This window comes from Melopsittacus undulatus, chromosome 2 (assembly GCF_012275295.1).
Source record: "Melopsittacus undulatus isolate bMelUnd1 chromosome 2, bMelUnd1.mat.Z, whole genome shotgun sequence".
NCBI lineage: Eukaryota > Metazoa > Chordata > Aves > Psittaciformes > Psittaculidae > Melopsittacus > Melopsittacus undulatus.
In genome coordinates, this window is record NC_047528.1 from 101,632 (window position 1) to 117,792 (window position 16,161).

At 65.6% G+C, this 16,161-nt stretch overlaps 3 protein-coding genes across 3 annotated transcripts; 2 read left to right on the forward strand and 1 right to left on the reverse strand.

The window, feature by feature from the left end:
- The first annotated feature begins 14 nt into the window (after positions 1 to 14).
- On the forward strand, positions 15 to 2,139 carry RRP8 (ribosomal RNA processing 8). The gene is made up of 5 exons (XM_034074526.1): positions 15 to 730; positions 802 to 931; positions 1,148 to 1,254; positions 1,338 to 1,434; positions 1,982 to 2,139. The coding sequence occupies exons 1-5, from the start codon at positions 75 to 77 to the stop codon at positions 2,090 to 2,092; spliced, it is 1,101 nt and encodes a 366-aa protein (XP_033930417.1). The 5' UTR covers positions 15 to 74; the 3' UTR covers positions 2,093 to 2,139.
- Positions 2,140 to 2,163: 24 nt separating this feature from the next.
- Positions 2,164 to 11,383, forward strand: LOC101867943 (F-box/WD repeat-containing protein 7-like). Its single transcript, XM_034074525.1, has 13 exons — positions 2,164 to 2,386; positions 3,735 to 3,905; positions 4,636 to 4,935; positions 5,135 to 5,217; positions 5,449 to 5,587; positions 6,020 to 6,154; positions 6,251 to 6,374; positions 6,493 to 6,629; positions 7,178 to 7,291; positions 8,267 to 8,448; positions 8,684 to 8,909; positions 9,532 to 9,742; positions 10,968 to 11,383. The coding sequence occupies exons 1-13, from the start codon at positions 2,168 to 2,170 to the stop codon at positions 11,234 to 11,236; spliced, it is 2,310 nt and encodes a 769-aa protein (XP_033930416.1). The 5' UTR covers positions 2,164 to 2,167; the 3' UTR covers positions 11,237 to 11,383.
- Positions 11,384 to 12,088: 705 nt separating this feature from the next.
- Positions 12,089 to 15,117, reverse strand: LOC115947188 (FH2 domain-containing protein 1-like). The gene is made up of 9 exons (XM_034072710.1): positions 14,883 to 15,117; positions 14,577 to 14,815; positions 14,408 to 14,493; positions 13,974 to 14,074; positions 13,824 to 13,894; positions 13,650 to 13,757; positions 12,841 to 12,911; positions 12,430 to 12,759; positions 12,089 to 12,299 (listed from the first exon to the last, which is right to left on the reverse strand). The coding sequence occupies exons 1-9, from the start codon at positions 15,115 to 15,117 to the stop codon at positions 12,089 to 12,091; spliced, it is 1,452 nt and encodes a 483-aa protein (XP_033928601.1).
- Between the last annotated feature and the right edge of the window lie 1,044 nt (positions 15,118 to 16,161).

Sequence of the window (16,161 nt, forward strand, 5' to 3'; positions counted from 1 at the left end):
CCTGGGGGCGCTGTTTGCGCTGGTGCTGCCGGGGCCGCTCTGGCGCCGCGGGGGGATGCACGTGGTCCCGGCCCATGTTCGCAGAGCAAGAGTGGGACGATGGGCGCGAGGGCCCCGACCGGGATCTATGGGGGTCCCGCGGCGCCCCCGATGGCCGCGGCCGGCCGGGACCGGTCCCTGGGCGGGGAAAGGTGACTGGAGCTCGGCCTCCGCAGGGCCCCACGGCGGCGAGGAGGAAGCGGCGGCGGCCGGGGGCTGATGGCGAGACCCCGCGGGGGCGGCCCGGGGAGCGGCCGGACACAGGTACCAGCGGCCGCGGGGCAGCGCCTGCAGCGGGGCCGGGACCCGCACACAGGGCCGGGGAGCGGCCGAACGAGGAGCCCGCGAAAGCGGCGCGGAGGCTGAGCCGGCGGCAGCGGCTGAAGCGGCGCCGGGAGGAGCAGGAGCAAGAGCAGCAGCAGCAGCAGCAGCTCCCTGCGGACCCGGCTGCACCGGCAGCGGCGCCGCTGGGCCGGGCCGCGGCTCTGCGTGCCCGCATGGAGGAGCGGCTGCTGGCCGCCCGGTTCCGGTACATCAACCAGCAGCTCTACACGTCCAGCAGCCGGGAAGCGGCGCAGCTCTTCCGGGACGACCCCGAAGCCTTCCAGATCTACCACCGCGGCTTCACGCAGCAAGTGAGCCGCTGGCCCGAGAACCCGGTGCAGCGCATTGCGAGTGCCCTGCGGCGGCGGTGAGCCGGGGCCAGCGGGCAGTGCCGGGGCCGCCCCGCGGGCAGCGCCCTGACCCCGCTCCCACCCCCAGGTCATCCTCGCTCGTGGTCGCGGATTTCGGGTGCGGGGACTGCAAACTCGCCAAAAGCATCAAGAACAAAGTTCACTCCTTTGACCTGGTGCCGCTCAGCCCGGAGGTCACCGTCTGCGACATGGCCAAGGTGCCTGGGGGGGATGTTGTGGGGCAGGAGAGGGGAGTCGGGGGTCCCCCTCGGGGAGCACGTGTCTGTCTGGGGCACTGCGAAACCTCCAGCTCTCCAGCAGCGATGCCCGGGTGATCCAGGAGCCTGGGATTAGCAGGCTGTGGAAGGGCTGCCCCAGCCCTGTTGCCGTCCTCATCTTCTTCCTGGGACGTGCGTCCCTGGAGTGCCCAACAGGTGCCTTTGGCAGACGCGTCAGTGGACGTTGCGGTGTTCTGCCTGGCGCTGATGGGCACCAACCTGCAGGAGATCCTGGAGGAGGCCAACCGGGTGCTGAAGCTGGGGTAAGCAGAACCAGGTGCACCGGGAGGTGTTAGCGGAGCCAGGAGGTGCTGGTGCTGCCCCTGAGGGCTGGGGTGTCCCACAGGGGTACCCTGATGGTGGCCGAGGTGGCCAGCCGCTTTGAGGATATGCGAGCCTTCATGAGCGCCATGGCTCAGCTGGGCTTCAAAAGCATCTCCAAGGTGAGTCCTCAGGGGAGCTGGTCTGGGGGTGCTGAGGGCTCAGAGCATGCAGGGACTGAGGGCTGGGAGCATGTCTGGGGGACTTGGGACCCATTGGGGCTGTGGTGTTGGGGAGCATGGAGAGCTGGGCTCACTGAGGGTCATGGTCTGGGCTGGGAGCACTTGGGACACATGGGGGATGTGGTGCTAAGGGCTGGAAGCAGGTTTGAGGCACCCAGGGTCTGAAAGGGAGTCTGGGCTGGGGTTGTGGTACTCAGCGTGCACTGGGTTGGGGTACCAGGGTTTGGGTTGGGGCACACTGGGCACAGCAGGGATGGGATCTGCCGTCTGGGATGGAGTTGGGGCACTCAGGAGAGGGAGTGCTGGGTTTGAGGTGACACATGGAGGCTTGGGGTGCAGCAGGTGTGGGGTGCCGGGGTCTGGGTGGTGCTGAGCACCTGTGGTGCGCTGGGGCTGGGGCAGTGTTGGGCGCGCGGGGTTGGCTGCCGCTGTGGTGCCGGTCGGTGCCGGTCGGTACCGGTCGGTGACGGTGACGGTGCCGCCCCAGGACCTCTCCAGCGCCTTCTTCTACCTGCTCGAGTTCTCCAAGACCGGGTCCCCCCGTGGCCGCCCCACGCCGGGGCTGCGCCTGCGGCCCTGCCTCTACAAGCGCCGGTAGCGCCGGTCCCGCCCCGCCGGCACCAATAAACAGCCTCTTCCGCATGACGTCAGCGTCCCGGGGGCGCGGCCACCAATGAGCGCGCTGTTTCCACGGGGCGTCACGGCGCGGTGGGCGGGGCGAAGCGGCGCCTGCGCGGAGCGGCCGGGCCTGCGAGGCGGCGGGGCCGGGATGTCGGGGCCGGGCCCCGGTGCGGGGCCGCTGGACATCAACCGCGCGGGCGCCGCGGAGCTGCAGGGAGCGCTGCAGGGCATCGGCCGCCGCCGCGCCCGCGGCATCGTGCGCAAGAGAGAGGTGCGGACGGGGCCCGGGAGCGGGGCGGGCCCGGCCGCGGGGGCTGCTCGCTCCGGGGGCGCAGCGGCGGCGGAAGGAGCCGGGCCGGGAGCCGAGGGCCGGAGGAGCCGCCGCTCCCCAGTGCCCGGCCGGGTCTGCACCGGCGGTCACCGGGGCTGGGCGGGACTGGAACCGGGGCCGGTGTTGGGCAGCGAGGGAGGGGCCGGAGAGAGGAGCGGCTGGAGCTGGGCTGGGTTCTGCCGGGCAGGGGGTGGCGGAGCGGGGTCGGGCAAGGGGCTGGGGCACCGGCGGGAGTGGTGGAACGGGACGGGCTGAGGCAGGGGTGGTCACCGGAGCCGTGTCTCGGTTACACTGAGGGGGCAGATGCAGGAGGTACTCGGGTGATGTGTGCTGGATGCCGGATGGAGGAGCCCTGAGGAGCAGGACTGGGGGGGCTGGGTGAGGAGCAGCTCTCCATGACCCAGCTTCAGTGAGCGCTGGAGCTCAGAACCCCCCGTGTGCTGGGGGCACCCGCAGAGCGTGAGCAGCAGCTCAGGGAGGGGATCCTGCCCCTCTGCTGTGCTCTGGGGAGAGCTGAGAGCAGCTCCAGTGCCTAAAGGGGCTGCAGGAAAGCTGGAGAGGGGCTTGGGACAAGGGCCTGGAGGGCCAGGCCAAGGGGAATGGCTTGAACCTGCCCAAGAGAGGGGAGACTGAGCTGAGCTCTGAGGCAGAAGCTGTTCCCTGGGAGGGTGCTGAGGCGCTGGCACAGGGTGCCCAGAGAAGCTGTGGCTGCCCCATCCCTGGCAGTGCTCAAGGCCAGGTTGGACACAGGGGCTTGGAGCAGCTGCTCCAGTGGAAGGGGTCCCTGCCCAGGCAGGGGTTGGAGCTGGAGGAGCTTTAAGCTCCCTTCATCCCAAACCAGGCTTGAGTTCCGTGATTTGGAATGGTCAGACCCTTCCTCTTTGTGTGAGTCATCATAGTGGATGTTCTCTATGCTGGGCCTTTCACCAGTAGTCCCCGTCCCTGCTGTGCTCCTGGTCTGCTGCTCCCCTGCTCAGTGGCAGCTCTGGTGCTGTGGCTGCTTCTTATTCAGGGCAGGGAGCTGGGAGGGTTTACATGGGAAGGGTTGGTTTGGGAGAAGGCATTCCTCCCCTTGGATGGGAGCAGCAGCGAGCACAGGCAGTACAAACGTATCTCCTGTACATGGCATCTCAACCCTCCGTCCCCTGAAGGCTCAGAGGGAGCTGGTGGTCACAAGAGGCACAGGCTGGGAGCTCTGAGCCAGCAGGAAGGAGACCAGGGTGTGAGCGAGCAGGCCCTGCTGCTCCCTGCGCTTCTCAGCTTTGCCTCGGTTCTTTACTTCTCACAGGAACTGAAAGGTTTCAGCTCGCTGGATGACCTTCTCCTTGTCAAGGGCATCACCACCCGCATTTTGGAGCTCAACAGCCAGCGGATGACTTGCAGGAGGAGACAAAGCAGTGAAGAAGAAACAAGAGTGACCCCTGCTCTGCAGGGGGACAATAAAGCTCCTGTGCCTCAGGTAGGACAAGGAAGTTTGGAGTCATGGAAACACTGAGCTGGACTGGGAAAGAGCTGTGAGCTCATCCAGTGCAACCACCCCAGCCCTGCCAAGGCCACCCCTGCCCCATGGCACTGAGGCCTTGTCTCCACAGGTGTGAACCCTTGCAGGGCCGGTGCCTGCAGCCCTGCCCTGGGCAGCCTGTTCCAATGCCTGAGCACCCTGTGGGGCAGGAATTGTTCCTCAGCTCCATCTAAACCTGCCCTGGTGCAGCTTGAGGCCGGTTCCTCTTGTCCCATCCCTTGTTCCTTGGGAGCAGAGCCCAGCCCCTCCTGGCTTCATCCTCCTGCAGGCACTTGGAGGGAGCCATCAGGTCCCCCCTGAGCCTTCTCTTCTCCATCTGAACCCCCCAGCTCCCTCAGCCGTTCCCGATCACCCTTGGGTTCCAGGCCCTGCACCAGCTCCATTCCCTTCTCTGGCCCTGCTCCAGCCCCTCAAGGTCTCTTGCAGTGAGGAGCCCAGAGCTGAACACAGGATGTGGGGGGGGTTCAGTTTCGCTGCAGCTGTGGAGCTGGGATGTGGCCTGTCCTTAGAGTGTGCCCATGACCCCTGAGAACGCCTCACTCCCACAGTCAGTTCCCTGCTCCCTGTTCATGCTCTGCAGTGCAGAGGGCAGCTCCTCCACCCCTTGGCCCCAGGGCACCCCTGGAGCAGCAGAGCCAGACCTGACCCTACCCTCCTTCCGCTGCAGACAGGGGCTGAGGAGGAGGCAGCAGCTGCGGGCACCTGGGAGCCGGAGCGCGCCGGGAGCGCAGGGCCAGGGCTGGAGGCTGATGGCTCCGGCGGGCACCAGGAGCAGGAGCCGCTCAGCTCCACAGGCTGCAGGGAGCCGGAGGAGGACGAGGAGGAAGAGGAGGAGGAGGGGAGCTGCTACAGCGAGGAGGGGGAAGATGGTGGCAACGTCTACTTCTACTACACCATTGGCGAGCGCTGGATTGACTACCTGCAGAGGACGGAGGATGGTGGCCTCCTCCGGCATGTGCGACCCAAGGTAACAGCCCCAGGCTGCAGCTTCACCCCAAAGGCTGGCACTGGTGGCTGAAGCTGGCACTGGCACATGGCCTGTGGGGCTCTTCTGGGGGTTGGTGACCTCAGCAGCTCCGGGCATGCCGTCATGGTGGTACCATGGCGGGTCTCCTTTGGGCAGGAACGTGCTGCCCTGGAAGGGTTTAACTGTGTTCTCCTTGTAGATGAAGAGAAAGTCAGAGAATGGCCTGGATGGCAGAGCCCTGTCCCCGGGCAAGAAGCTGCGCAAGGGCTCCGAGTACAGCAGGTGAGATGGACCTGAATCTCACCTGGGGAGGGGAGACCTGGTCTACCAAAGCAACCCTCAGCCATCTGAGTGTCCCTTTACCAGAGCCACCCTCAGCCATTGGGATGTCCTACCAGTGGCAGGAGGCCGTGCAGGCTCCTGGCTGGTGGGGCTGGGTTGCTGTTGCTCTCTTCTGGGACCCCGTGGCATGGTGTGGCTGTGCTGACGTGGTGTCTCCCTGCTGCGGTGCAGGACGCTGGGGCCCTGCACCCCCAGTCCCACCACCACCTTTGGGGACCTGCGCAACACCAAGGCAGGCCCAGCCCGGCGCCGCTGCATCCCTTCGGTGGCCCCCCCGCCTGAGCTGCAGGACTGGCTCCGCACCTTCCAGGTAGGCTGGTGCTAAAGGGCTCCCACAGGGATGCTGGGAGCTTGGGGTTTGGTGCAGGAGGGGAACCAAGCCCTGCGGGTTCCATCAGCGTGGAGCCCTTCTCACCCAGGGGTTTGGGTGGATGTTTGGTGAGGTTTTGCCTCAGGTGAGGGAGCACAGGGTAGTGTTGGCCTGCCTCCTGCTTCCCTTCAACCTGAGGGTTGTTGCTTTGTCCACCATCAAACGACATCCGTGTTCTCTTACATGACTCTTGGAGCATCCAACCCCATCTCTGGCTCTGCTCTACCTGGAGGTCCAGGTAGCAGCGCCTTGTCCTGGTCCAGTGACCCACTAGCCCCTCGTGCCCATGCTGGTTGTCTGTAGGCTTGGTGTCTGTGGGGTGGGTGAGGGCTGCCCTGGGTGCAGGCAGCGTGACCTATGTTCTCTCCTCAGCGGTGGAGTGGCCCAGAGAAGCTGCTTGCTTTGGATGAGCTCATCGACCGCTGCGAGCCCTCCCAGATCAAGTACATGATGCAGGTCATTGAGCCCCAGTTCCAGAGAGACTTCATTTCCCTGCTGCCCAAGGAGGTGAGTTGAGCCAAGGGATGTGCTGGGCACCCATCACCAGCCATGGGAGCCTCCTGGAGTTCCCAGTGCCCTTGTGACTTGGTGTCCTCTCTGCAGCTGGCACTTTATGTCCTCTCCTTCTTGGAGCCTCGGGACCTGCTCCGTGCTGCCCAGACCTGTCGCTACTGGAGGGTCTTGGCTGAAGACAACCTGCTCTGGAGGGAGAAGTGTCGTGAGGAAGGTAAAGTCCTTCATCCATGCAGCCCCGGGGAGCCCACAGCCCCCAGCGTGTGCTCACCGGAGCTCCCACAGCCCCCACCGTGTCCTGTGTCACATCCCACTGTGGTTCCCTCACACAGGCATCGAGGAGCCCCTGAACCTGCGGAAGCGGCGTCTGCTCAGCCCTGGCTTCATGTACAGCCCCTGGAAATTTGCCTTCATGCGGCAGCACAAGATCGACATGAACTGGCGCAGCGGGGAGCTCCGAGCCCCCAAGGTGGGTGCTTCAGGGTGTCCTGGTGAGAACCAGGCTCCAGAGCTCTCCCTTGTGGGAAGCTGGAGCACAAAGGAAGTAGCAGAGAAACATCTGTGACAGCTGGATGAGAACAACACTAGGAATTGTCAGAGTGCCTCAGGAAGAGGCAGACAGGTCTGACCTGTCCTGAGGAGGCACCAGCCACAGGCATCCACCTGGAAATATGTGTGGGAAGCTCTGCAGAGGGATCTGGACAGGCTGGATTGATGGGCCAAGGGGATGAGGTTCAACAAGACAAAGGGCTGGGTCCTGACGGGTCACAACCCTGTGGAATGCTCCAGGCTTAGAGCAGGAAAAGGATCCAGGGGTGCATTGAAGTCCTTTCTAACCCAGACTGTTCTGTGAGTCTGATTTCTAGATGATCTGGGCCAGAATGCTGGCTCTGAGCTCCAGGTGGCCTTCAGAGCCACGAGGGTCTGGCCACGTTTTGAGTCCCTGGGTAGCCCCCAGCAGTAGCCACCAGATGCTACACCAGGCTCTGAGCCTCGCTCCTGGTGTTCTCCATGCAGGTGCTGAAGGGACATGACGACCACGTCATCACCTGCCTGCAGTTCTGTGGCAACCGCATCGTCAGTGGCTCCGATGACAACACCCTCAAAGTGTGGTCGGCTGTGACAGGCGAGGTGAGGTCCTGCCCGAGTGGGGGGTGGGAGAGGCCTTGTAGTGGATTTTGTCTGATAGAGATCCTGTACCAGCACCAGTGCGGCAGCAGGGCCAGGGCAGGGATTGTGCCCCTGTGCTGGGCACTGGGGAGGCTGCACCTGGAATCCTGTGTTCAGCTCTGGGCCCCTCACTGCAAGAGAGACCTTGAGGGGCTGGATGGGGCCAGAGAAGGGAATGGAGCTGGAGCAGGGCCTGGAGCACAAGGGTGATGGGGAAGGGCTGAGGGAGCTGGGGGGTTCAGATGGAGAAGAGAAGGCTCAGGGGGGACCTGATGGCTCCCTCCAAGTGCCTGCAGGAGGATGGAGCCAGGAGGGGCTGGGCTCTGCTCCCAAGGAACAAGGGATGGGACAAGAGGAACCGGCCTCAAGCTGCACCAGGGCAGGTTTAGATGGAGCTGAGGAACAATTCCTGCCCCACAGGGTGCTCAGGCATTGGAACAGGCTGCCCAGGGCAGGGCTGCAGGCACCGGCCCTGCAAGGGTTCACACCTGTGGAGACGAGGCCTCAGTGCCATGGGGCAGGGGTGGCCTTGGCAGGGCTGGGGAATGGTTCCACTGGATGATGTTGAAGCTCTTTCCCAGCCTGGTTGGTTCCATGAGTTGTTCTGTCTCTGAGGAGATCTGACAGCGCCTCTGGCTGCAGGAGCCACCAGTCTGATGGTGAAGTGCTGAATGAGCAAGAGTTGGCTACGCTTGTGCTTTCAGTTCAAGTCAGCAAGTGTGGAGCATCTTCCTGGAGATGCAGGGAGGGCAGGAAACTCAGCTGGGTTCAGAGGACCATGTCCTGAAGAGGGTTCTGGTGGGGTCTGGTGTGGGGAGTGGATCACTGAGAGAGGAAGCTTGCAGATGCTGTGCTGGGGGCATACTGTGCTCTGCTGCTCCTTTGCCACATTGTGGAGCCTTTCCCAAGGCAGTGTCCCCATCCTGCCCCTCGCAGTGCGTGCAGACCCTGGTGGGTCACACCGGTGGTGTGTGGTCATCGCAGATGAGGGACAGTGTCGTCATCAGCGGCTCCACAGACCGGACCCTCAAAGTGTGGAACGCGGACACGGGCGAGTGCGTGCACACGCTCTACGGGCACACGTCTACCGTGCGCTGCATGCACCTACACGGCAACAGGTAAAGGCTTCAGCTGCCTGCTCCGTTGGGAGGGTTTGGAACTGGCTGAGCTTTGAGGTCCCTCCAACCCAACCCAGTCCGTAGGTCTGTGATGTGGGGCTTGGGCTGGGCTGTGGTGTGGGCACAGAGGTGGATCTGTGGCTGTGTGGGAGGAGGTTTCCTCGGGAGGAAAAGCTGCCCCGTGGGGTTGTCTCCATCGCCTGAGGTCACACGTGTTCGTGCTCCGTGTTCACAGGGTGGTGAGCGGCTCTCGGGATGCGACACTGCGCCTGTGGGACATCGAGACGGGGCAGTGCCTGCACGTGCTCATGGGGCACGTGGCTGCCGTGCGCTGTGTGCAGTACGATGGGCACAAGGTGGTGAGCGGCGCTTACGACTACACAGTGAAGGTGTGGGACCCCGAGAGTGAGAGCTGCACCCACACACTGCAGGGACACACGAACCGCGTCTACTCCCTGCAGGTAAAACCCTGGAGCCCCTGTTCCTCCCACTGATGGTCCCAGGGACACACAGGGTGTGTCTGATCCCTGCAGGGGAAGCCCTCTGCCCTGCTCCCTGACACCACACATGCACCGCAGGGAGAAGGCCCTGGGGGGCTGGGTGAGGAGCAGCTCCCCATGACCCAGCTTCAGTGAGCGCTTGAGCCCAGAACCCCCCCGTGTGCTGGGGGCACCCCCAGAGCGTGAGCAGCAGCTCAGGGAGGGGATCCTGCCCCTCTGCTATGCTCTGGGGAGCCCTGAGAGCAGCTCCAGTGCCTAAAGGGGCTGCAGGGAACCTGGAGAGGGGCTTGGGACAAGGGCCTGGAGGGACAGGCCAAGGGGAATGGCTTGGAAGAGGCTTGGAGCAGCTGCTCCAGTGGAAGGGGTCCCTGCCCTGGCAGGGGTTGGAGCTGGAGGAGCTTTAAGCTCTCTCCAACCCAACTCAGGCTTGAGTTCTCTGAATACTCTGCCAGTCACAGGCACACCCAGATTCACTGCAGGGGACATGAGGATGTCTCTCCAGCAGCCATGCCCTGTCCCTGACCGCAGGCTGGTGTTGCCCCTTCCCCTGCCTCAGGCTATGCTGATTGTGTCTCTCTGACAGTTCGATGGGACGCACATTGTGAGCGGCTCCCTGGACACGTCCATCCGTGTATGGGACGTGGAGAGCGGGAACTGTCTGCACACCCTCATGGGGCACCAGTCGCTCACCAGCGGCATGGAGCTGCGGGACAACATCCTCGTGTCCGGCAATGCCGACTCCACCGTCAAGATCTGGGACATCAAGACAGGCCAGTGCCTGCAGACGCTGCAGGGTGAGTGCTGGAATGGGGCAGCTCCTCCTGCTGCGTGCTGGGGTCACGTGTGGCTGCCAGATGGGGCAAGGCACAGGTTGCCCAAGCGGGTTCCCAATGGGGTTGTGGGGGGAGCATGGGACTAAGGGATCCCACAGTCCAAGCACAGGCTGGGGCTGACTACTAGAGAGCAGTGCAGCCGAGAGGGACTTGTGGAGTTGGTGGATGAGAAGCTGACCATTAGGCAGCAGCATGACCTTGGGGCAGGAGGGACAGGAATATCCAGGGGTTCATCAGGAGCAGTGTGGCCGCAGGTTGAGGGAGATGATTCTCCCCCTTTTCTTGACACTGGTGAGGCCACATCTGGAGTCCTGTGTCCAGTGCTGGGCTCCTCAGGACAAGAAAGACAAGGAGCTACTGTAAGGGGTCCAGTGGAGGCTACAAGGATGGTCAGGGGTCTGGAGCATATCTGATGAGGGGACGTCTCAGAACTAAAAGACTAGATTATCTTCTAGTGGAAGGTGACCCTGCCCACGGGATGGGGTTGGAACTGGATAAAGGTTAAGGTCCCTTCAATCCAAACCACTCTGGGATTCTGTTCTGGGAGAAACTGTCAGAACTGGGCCTGTTGAGTCTGGAGAAGAGCAGCCTGAGAGGGGATCTCATCAATACAGATCCATATCTCAAAGTTGGGTGCCAAGAAGGTGGTGCCAGACTCTTCTCAGTGGTGCCCAGTGACAGGATGAGCAATGGCCATAAACTAAACCACAAGTTTCATAGAATCATAGAATGATTCCTGGCATCCCAGCCTGGTTTGTGTTGGAGGGGACCTTAAAGCTCCAGCCCCTGCCCCAGGCAGGGACCCCTTCCACTGGAGCAGCTGCTCCAAGCCCCTGTGTCCAACCTGGCCTTGAGCACTGCCAGGGATGGGGCAGCCACAGCTTCTCTGGGCACCCTGTGCCAGCGCCTCAGCACCCTCCCAGGGAACAGCTTCCTTATATCTGACCTGAGTCTCCCTTAAACACGATGAAGAACAATGTGAGGGAGAACTTCCTTCCACTGCGGGCAGCAGAGCCTGGGCACAGGCTGCACAGGGCTTTGTGGAGTCTCCATCTCAGACAGTTCCAACCCCACCATGGACACATTCCTGGGCCCTGCTGTGTGGCTTCCCTCGGGGTGGCCTGGAGCCGATCTGCAGCGGTCCCGGCACCCCCATCGGTTCTGAGCGTGGTCCCTCTGCTCCTAGGGCCCAGCAAGCACCAGAGCGCCGTGACCTGCCTGCAGTTCAGCTCCAAGTTCGTGGTGACCAGCTCTGACGACGGCACCGTCAAGCTCTGGGACCTGAAGACGGGCGAGTTCGTGCGCAACCTGGTGGCGCTGGAGAGCGGCGGCAGCGGCGGCGTCGTGTGGCGCATCCGCGCCTCCAACACGAAGCTGGTTTGTGCCGTGGGCAGCCGCAACGGCACCGAGGAGACCAAGCTCTTGGTGCTGGACTTCGATGTGGACCTCAAGTGAGCCCGGGCAGGCCAGGCCGGTGCCGGTGGGGCGGGCCCCACGCAGGCATCTCCCTCCTGACCCCCGGGGTGTTATTTATATGTGTGGAGGCCGCGGGGGGACAGCAGCATGTTTTGTATACACTAATATATCGATTTATTTCTGTAATCGGGGCCTCCTCCTCCAGCCCCCCCCCGAGCTCTGCTCCTGTGGGATGGCACCAGCATTCCCGGAGGCACTGGCCTCAGCAGCAGCCCCTGCCCCTGTGGCATCTGCCTGGAGAGCCACAGCCTGGGCTCCAGCCTCTGTTCTCTGGGCCCGGCAATTGGCTGGGTGTGGAATTGGGATCTCATGGAATGGGTTGGGTTAAAAGAGACCTTAAAGCCCTCAGCAGAAGAGGGAGATGGAGCTGTTGGAAGGTGTTCCTGCCCCCGGGGAAAGTCTGTTCAAACACAAACCATCCCATGGTTCAATTCAGAACAACCACCCCAGCAGTGCTGGAGCAGGTTCCCTGCGGCTGTTCAGCATCCTCCATCTGCAGGGGTGTTGAGGATGGTACCAGTGAGGCTGGGCCCACCCTGGGCTGTCTGCAGCCCCCTGCAGTGTCCATGTGTGTGACCACCAGCACCAGCAGTGACAAAGGGCACAGTGCCGGGTGGGGACGTGGCCATGGGTCAGCACTGGGGACACGATGGAAGGGGTGAGATGTGGCCATGGCTGTGCGGGGACAAGAGGGGATGTGACAGCCGCAGGGGTGTGCGGGGGCCATGGGCGGGAGGCGCTGTCCATGCGGGAGCCCGGGTTGCTCTCACCGTTTATTGTCAATCGCTGGGGTGGGGGGGGAAGGACCCGGGACAGGAAAACAGCGCGAGCTCAGCTGGGGGGGACCCCGCGGCCAGGCCCCGCCGCCAGGCGCCGCAGGAGCCGCAGCAGAGCCGAGCCCTGCCGGGGGGCGGCAGCAACCGGGGCCGGCTCGGGGCTGGGGCCGGAGCCGGGGCCGGGGGGGTCCCGCTGGGGAGGGCCGCGCTCGGAGCCGGGGGGGTCCCGGTGGGGGGGGGAGGGGCTCAGAGCCGGGGGGGTCCCGCTGGGGGGGGAGGGGCTCAGAGCCGGGGGGGTCCCGGTGGGGGGGGCCGGGCTCGGAGCCTCGGCGCGGGGGCTGCGGGGTGAGGGGCGCGCGGCGCTCGGGGCCGGGGTCGGGGCGCGCGGAGCAGCACGCGATCGAGTGGCGCTTCCCGCGCTCCAGCTGCTGCCGCCGGAGCTGCGCCTGCGCACGGCGCCCGTTGTCTCCGGCGGCCGCGCGCAGCGCGAGCGCGAAGCGGTGCAGGAGCGCGCAGAGCGCCGGGAGCGCGCCCGGCGCCGCCTCCTCGCAGAAGAACTCGAGCGTGGCGGCGGCCGCGCGCTGCTGCTGCTCCAGCGCGCGCCGGGCCGCGCGCAGCTCCTCCTCGGCCGCGCGCACGAACGGCGCGGCCGCGCTCAGCGCGCGCGCCCCCGCGAGCCGCCCCGCGAGCAGCAGCAGCTCCCGCTCCAGCTCGGCCGCGTCGATGCTGCGGGAGGAGCGCTCGGGTCAGCACAGGCGCCGCTGCCCCCGTGGCCGCTGCACCGGGACCCCCCCCCCCCCCCCTCACCGCGAGGCCAGGCCCAGGTGCCGCAGCTTGTCCGGGAACTCCAGCAGGGTCCCGTCCATCCGGGCAGCTTCCTGCGGGGGAGGCCACAGCGTCAGCGGGGCCACAGCCCGGGGACATGGTGCAGGTGACACCCCCTGCCGGAGTGAGCTGAACCAGGACACACCAGGAGAGACAGGAACACTTGAGGGGCATTGATGGGCTTCCAAGGGACCTGAGAGCAGCTCCAGTGCCTAAAGGGGCTGCAGGAAAGCTGGAGAGGGGCTTGGGACAAGGGCCTGGAGGGCCAGGCCAAGGGGAATGGCTTGAACCTGCCCAAGAGAGGGGAGACTGAGCTGAGCTCTGAGGCAGAAGCTGTTCCCTGTGAGGGTGCTGAGGCGCTGGCACAGGGTGCCCAGAGAAGCTGTGGCTGCCCCATCCCTGGCAGTGCTCAAGGCCAGGTTGGACACAGGGGCTTGGAGCAGCTGCTCCATGGAAGGGGTCCTTGCCCGGGGCAGGGGTTGGAGCTGGAGGAGCTTTAAGGTCCCTTCATCCCAAACCAAGCCCGGATTCCATGAGAAGGGGTCATAAGGGGCTGGGGTGATGGTGAGAGGCAAGGACATCCCAGCACTGTTGCAGAACACTCAGCACTATCTCTCTATGGGCAGAGCATGGGAAGAACTGTGCTGGACCTCAGCTGGTGAATAAACAACATCCTCCCCTGCGCCGGGCAGCGCATCCCGCGGGAGCGACCTTGAGCAGGACATGGGCAAGAGCCACCGGGATCTCACTGGGGCCCCATGGGGGTCCCTGGGCGGCCGCTGCGTGCTCACCATGGCCACGAAGTGCAGCAGGTCCATGCCGGGCTCGTTTGCCTTCGTGTCGGGCAGCTTGAGCAGCGAGGCGAGGCGGAAGCCGGCGGCGCTGCCGGCGTAGCCGCCCTGGGGGTACACGGGTGAGAGCAGCCCCCCCGGCAGCGCTGGGGCAGCGCCCGCACCCGCACTCACCGCGTTCAGGTGGTTGCCGGCGCTCAGGATGAGGTGCAGGATGCGGTGCAGCTCCTCACACTCCATCAGCTCTATGGGGCAGCAGTCGCGGGGAGTGAGCAGCGGACAGGGGGCGCAGCCCGTGCCCCCCAACCCCACGGGGCCGCTCACCGGCACTGGCGGCCGCCAGGGTCTGGATGGAGCCGCGGACGGCGCGGAGCCGGGGCGAGAACTCCTCCTGCAGCACCAGCAGCTCCAGGCGCTGGGCGTAGCTGGGGGCATGGGGGAATGAACACCCAAAGCATGGGACCCTCCCCAGCTCATGGGAACCACCACTGTGTGGGAACCCCCCAATGCATTGGAAACCACCCCCAATTCATGAGAGCCCCCGAATGTGTGGGACCCCCTTGACGAATGGGACCCAGTGTGTGCCCTACCCAAAGTGACACCCCCATCCCTCATCCCCCCAATGTATGGCAACTCCGCCGGTGTGTAGGACCCTCTCCCCAGTGTGTGCTCCCACTCCAGTGTGTGGCACCATCCCTCTCCGAAAGCAGCGGCCCCCACCCGTGCGTGGGACCCTCCCCTCCATGTGTCCCCCCGACCTGGGCACCCGGGTGAGCAGCACCATGAAGCGCTCGGGCTCGGGGAGCTGCTGGGGGCTGCCGGGGTGCGCTGCCAGCCGGGCGACCTGCGGGCGGGGACGAGGCTCGGGGAGGGGGCACAGGGAACCCCCCCCCCGCCCCTCGCATCCCCTCGGACCCCGGCTCCCACCTCCGCGGCGCTGGGCAGCAGCCGGGACAGCTCCAGAAGCTTCTCTGCCCCATAGGGAGCCCCGACGCCCTCCTCGATGTCCCTCACAATCTGCTCGACGGGGCTGGGGGGACGTTGGGCACCGGTGACCCCCGGACCGGCCCCGGGGGCGCGGGGGGGTCCCGGCCCTCCGCTCACCGCTTGAGCTGCTTGAGGAAGACGCCGAGGGCGAGGCTCCGCTTGTGCTCCAGCAGCGCTGCCTGGGGGGGGCAAGGGGGGGTCAGGGGGTGCGGGAGGGACCCGCGGGGTGCGGGGTTCGGCTCTCACCGCGGGCACCGGGCGCTGCCCCGGGACGGCCCCGCGGGGCTCCCGGAACAGCGCCCGCAGCCGGGGCAGGTCCAGCGGCGGCAGCGGAGCGGGCGGCGGGGCCCAGACCGAGCGGCGGCCCCGCAGCCGCCAGGCGGGGACCGGATCCCAGTGCAGCGACCGCAGCCGCGCGCCCGGCGACGGCGCCGGGGGGGGGCGGCGGCACCGGCGGCGGCGGCGGCACCGGGGAGCTCATGGCCGGGACGGGACAACGGCACCTGTGGCTACGGAGCTCCGCCCCCGGCCCCGCCCCGAGCAGCGGTAACGGAGGAGGGCTCTGGGCCGGTCCCTTTGTCCCGCTCGGGGTTGGTCCCGGCCCCGCTGCGGGTTCTCCCCCCCCCCGAACCCCGGTGTCCCCCCCTCACTCCCGGCCGGGTCCCTGCGGCGCTGCAGGAGCAGGTACCGGAGGGGCAGATGCCGGTGGGAATGAACCAGCTCCCACCACAGCCGGGGCACCGGCTGCGCCCTGGGATGGGTTTAATCCTGACACCCACCCGGAGCCCAGCACAGTCCCGGAGACCGACGGGTGCTGGGATTGAACCATCGGATCAGCTGCGCTGGGGAAGAGCTTCAGCATCCCCTGGTGCCACCGCTCCCCAGCACTGCTGAGGCCATCACTGACCCACGGCACCGGGGACCTCGGCTGCTCTTATCCCGTGAGGCGGGGGGCGAGCTCCAGGGGGGCTCTCGCTCCGGGGGCAGCAGCAGGTGAGGAGGTTGAGTGGGGCGGTGCCGCTGCCAAAGAGCAGCGCAGGGGTCCAAGGGGAGCTCAGGAGGGACAGAAACCAACTATGGAGAAGGGCAAAGCTCGGTTGGTGTTGGTTTTCTGTACGAATACAGCCGTGAAAGCAGCGGCTCAGGATCCTGCTGCCTTTGGGGTTTGAGGCAGGAGCTGTCCGAAGTTACCCCAGGGACAACCGGCTTGTGGTGGCCACACGTTCATGGCGGCGGCGCCTTTGGATCCTTGGATGTCGGCTCCTCCTGTCAGTGTGCAGCAGAGCCCACCAAGCGCTGGGCTGTTCCCCGCTGCCAGGGGACGTGCGCTGGGTCAGGACCGCGGGGACAGCTCCGTTTTACCGCACGGTGATTGCAGCAGCCCCGCTGAGCGCCGGAGGAGCCGCAGGTTCGGAGCCCCCTGCGGGCGCTCGGCCGCGGAGCCACCGGCGCTCGGCTGCGGAACCACCGCTGAACCCTCCGTGGGGCTCTGCTGCGGGTGAGGGTTTGCAGGGAGCCCAGCGGC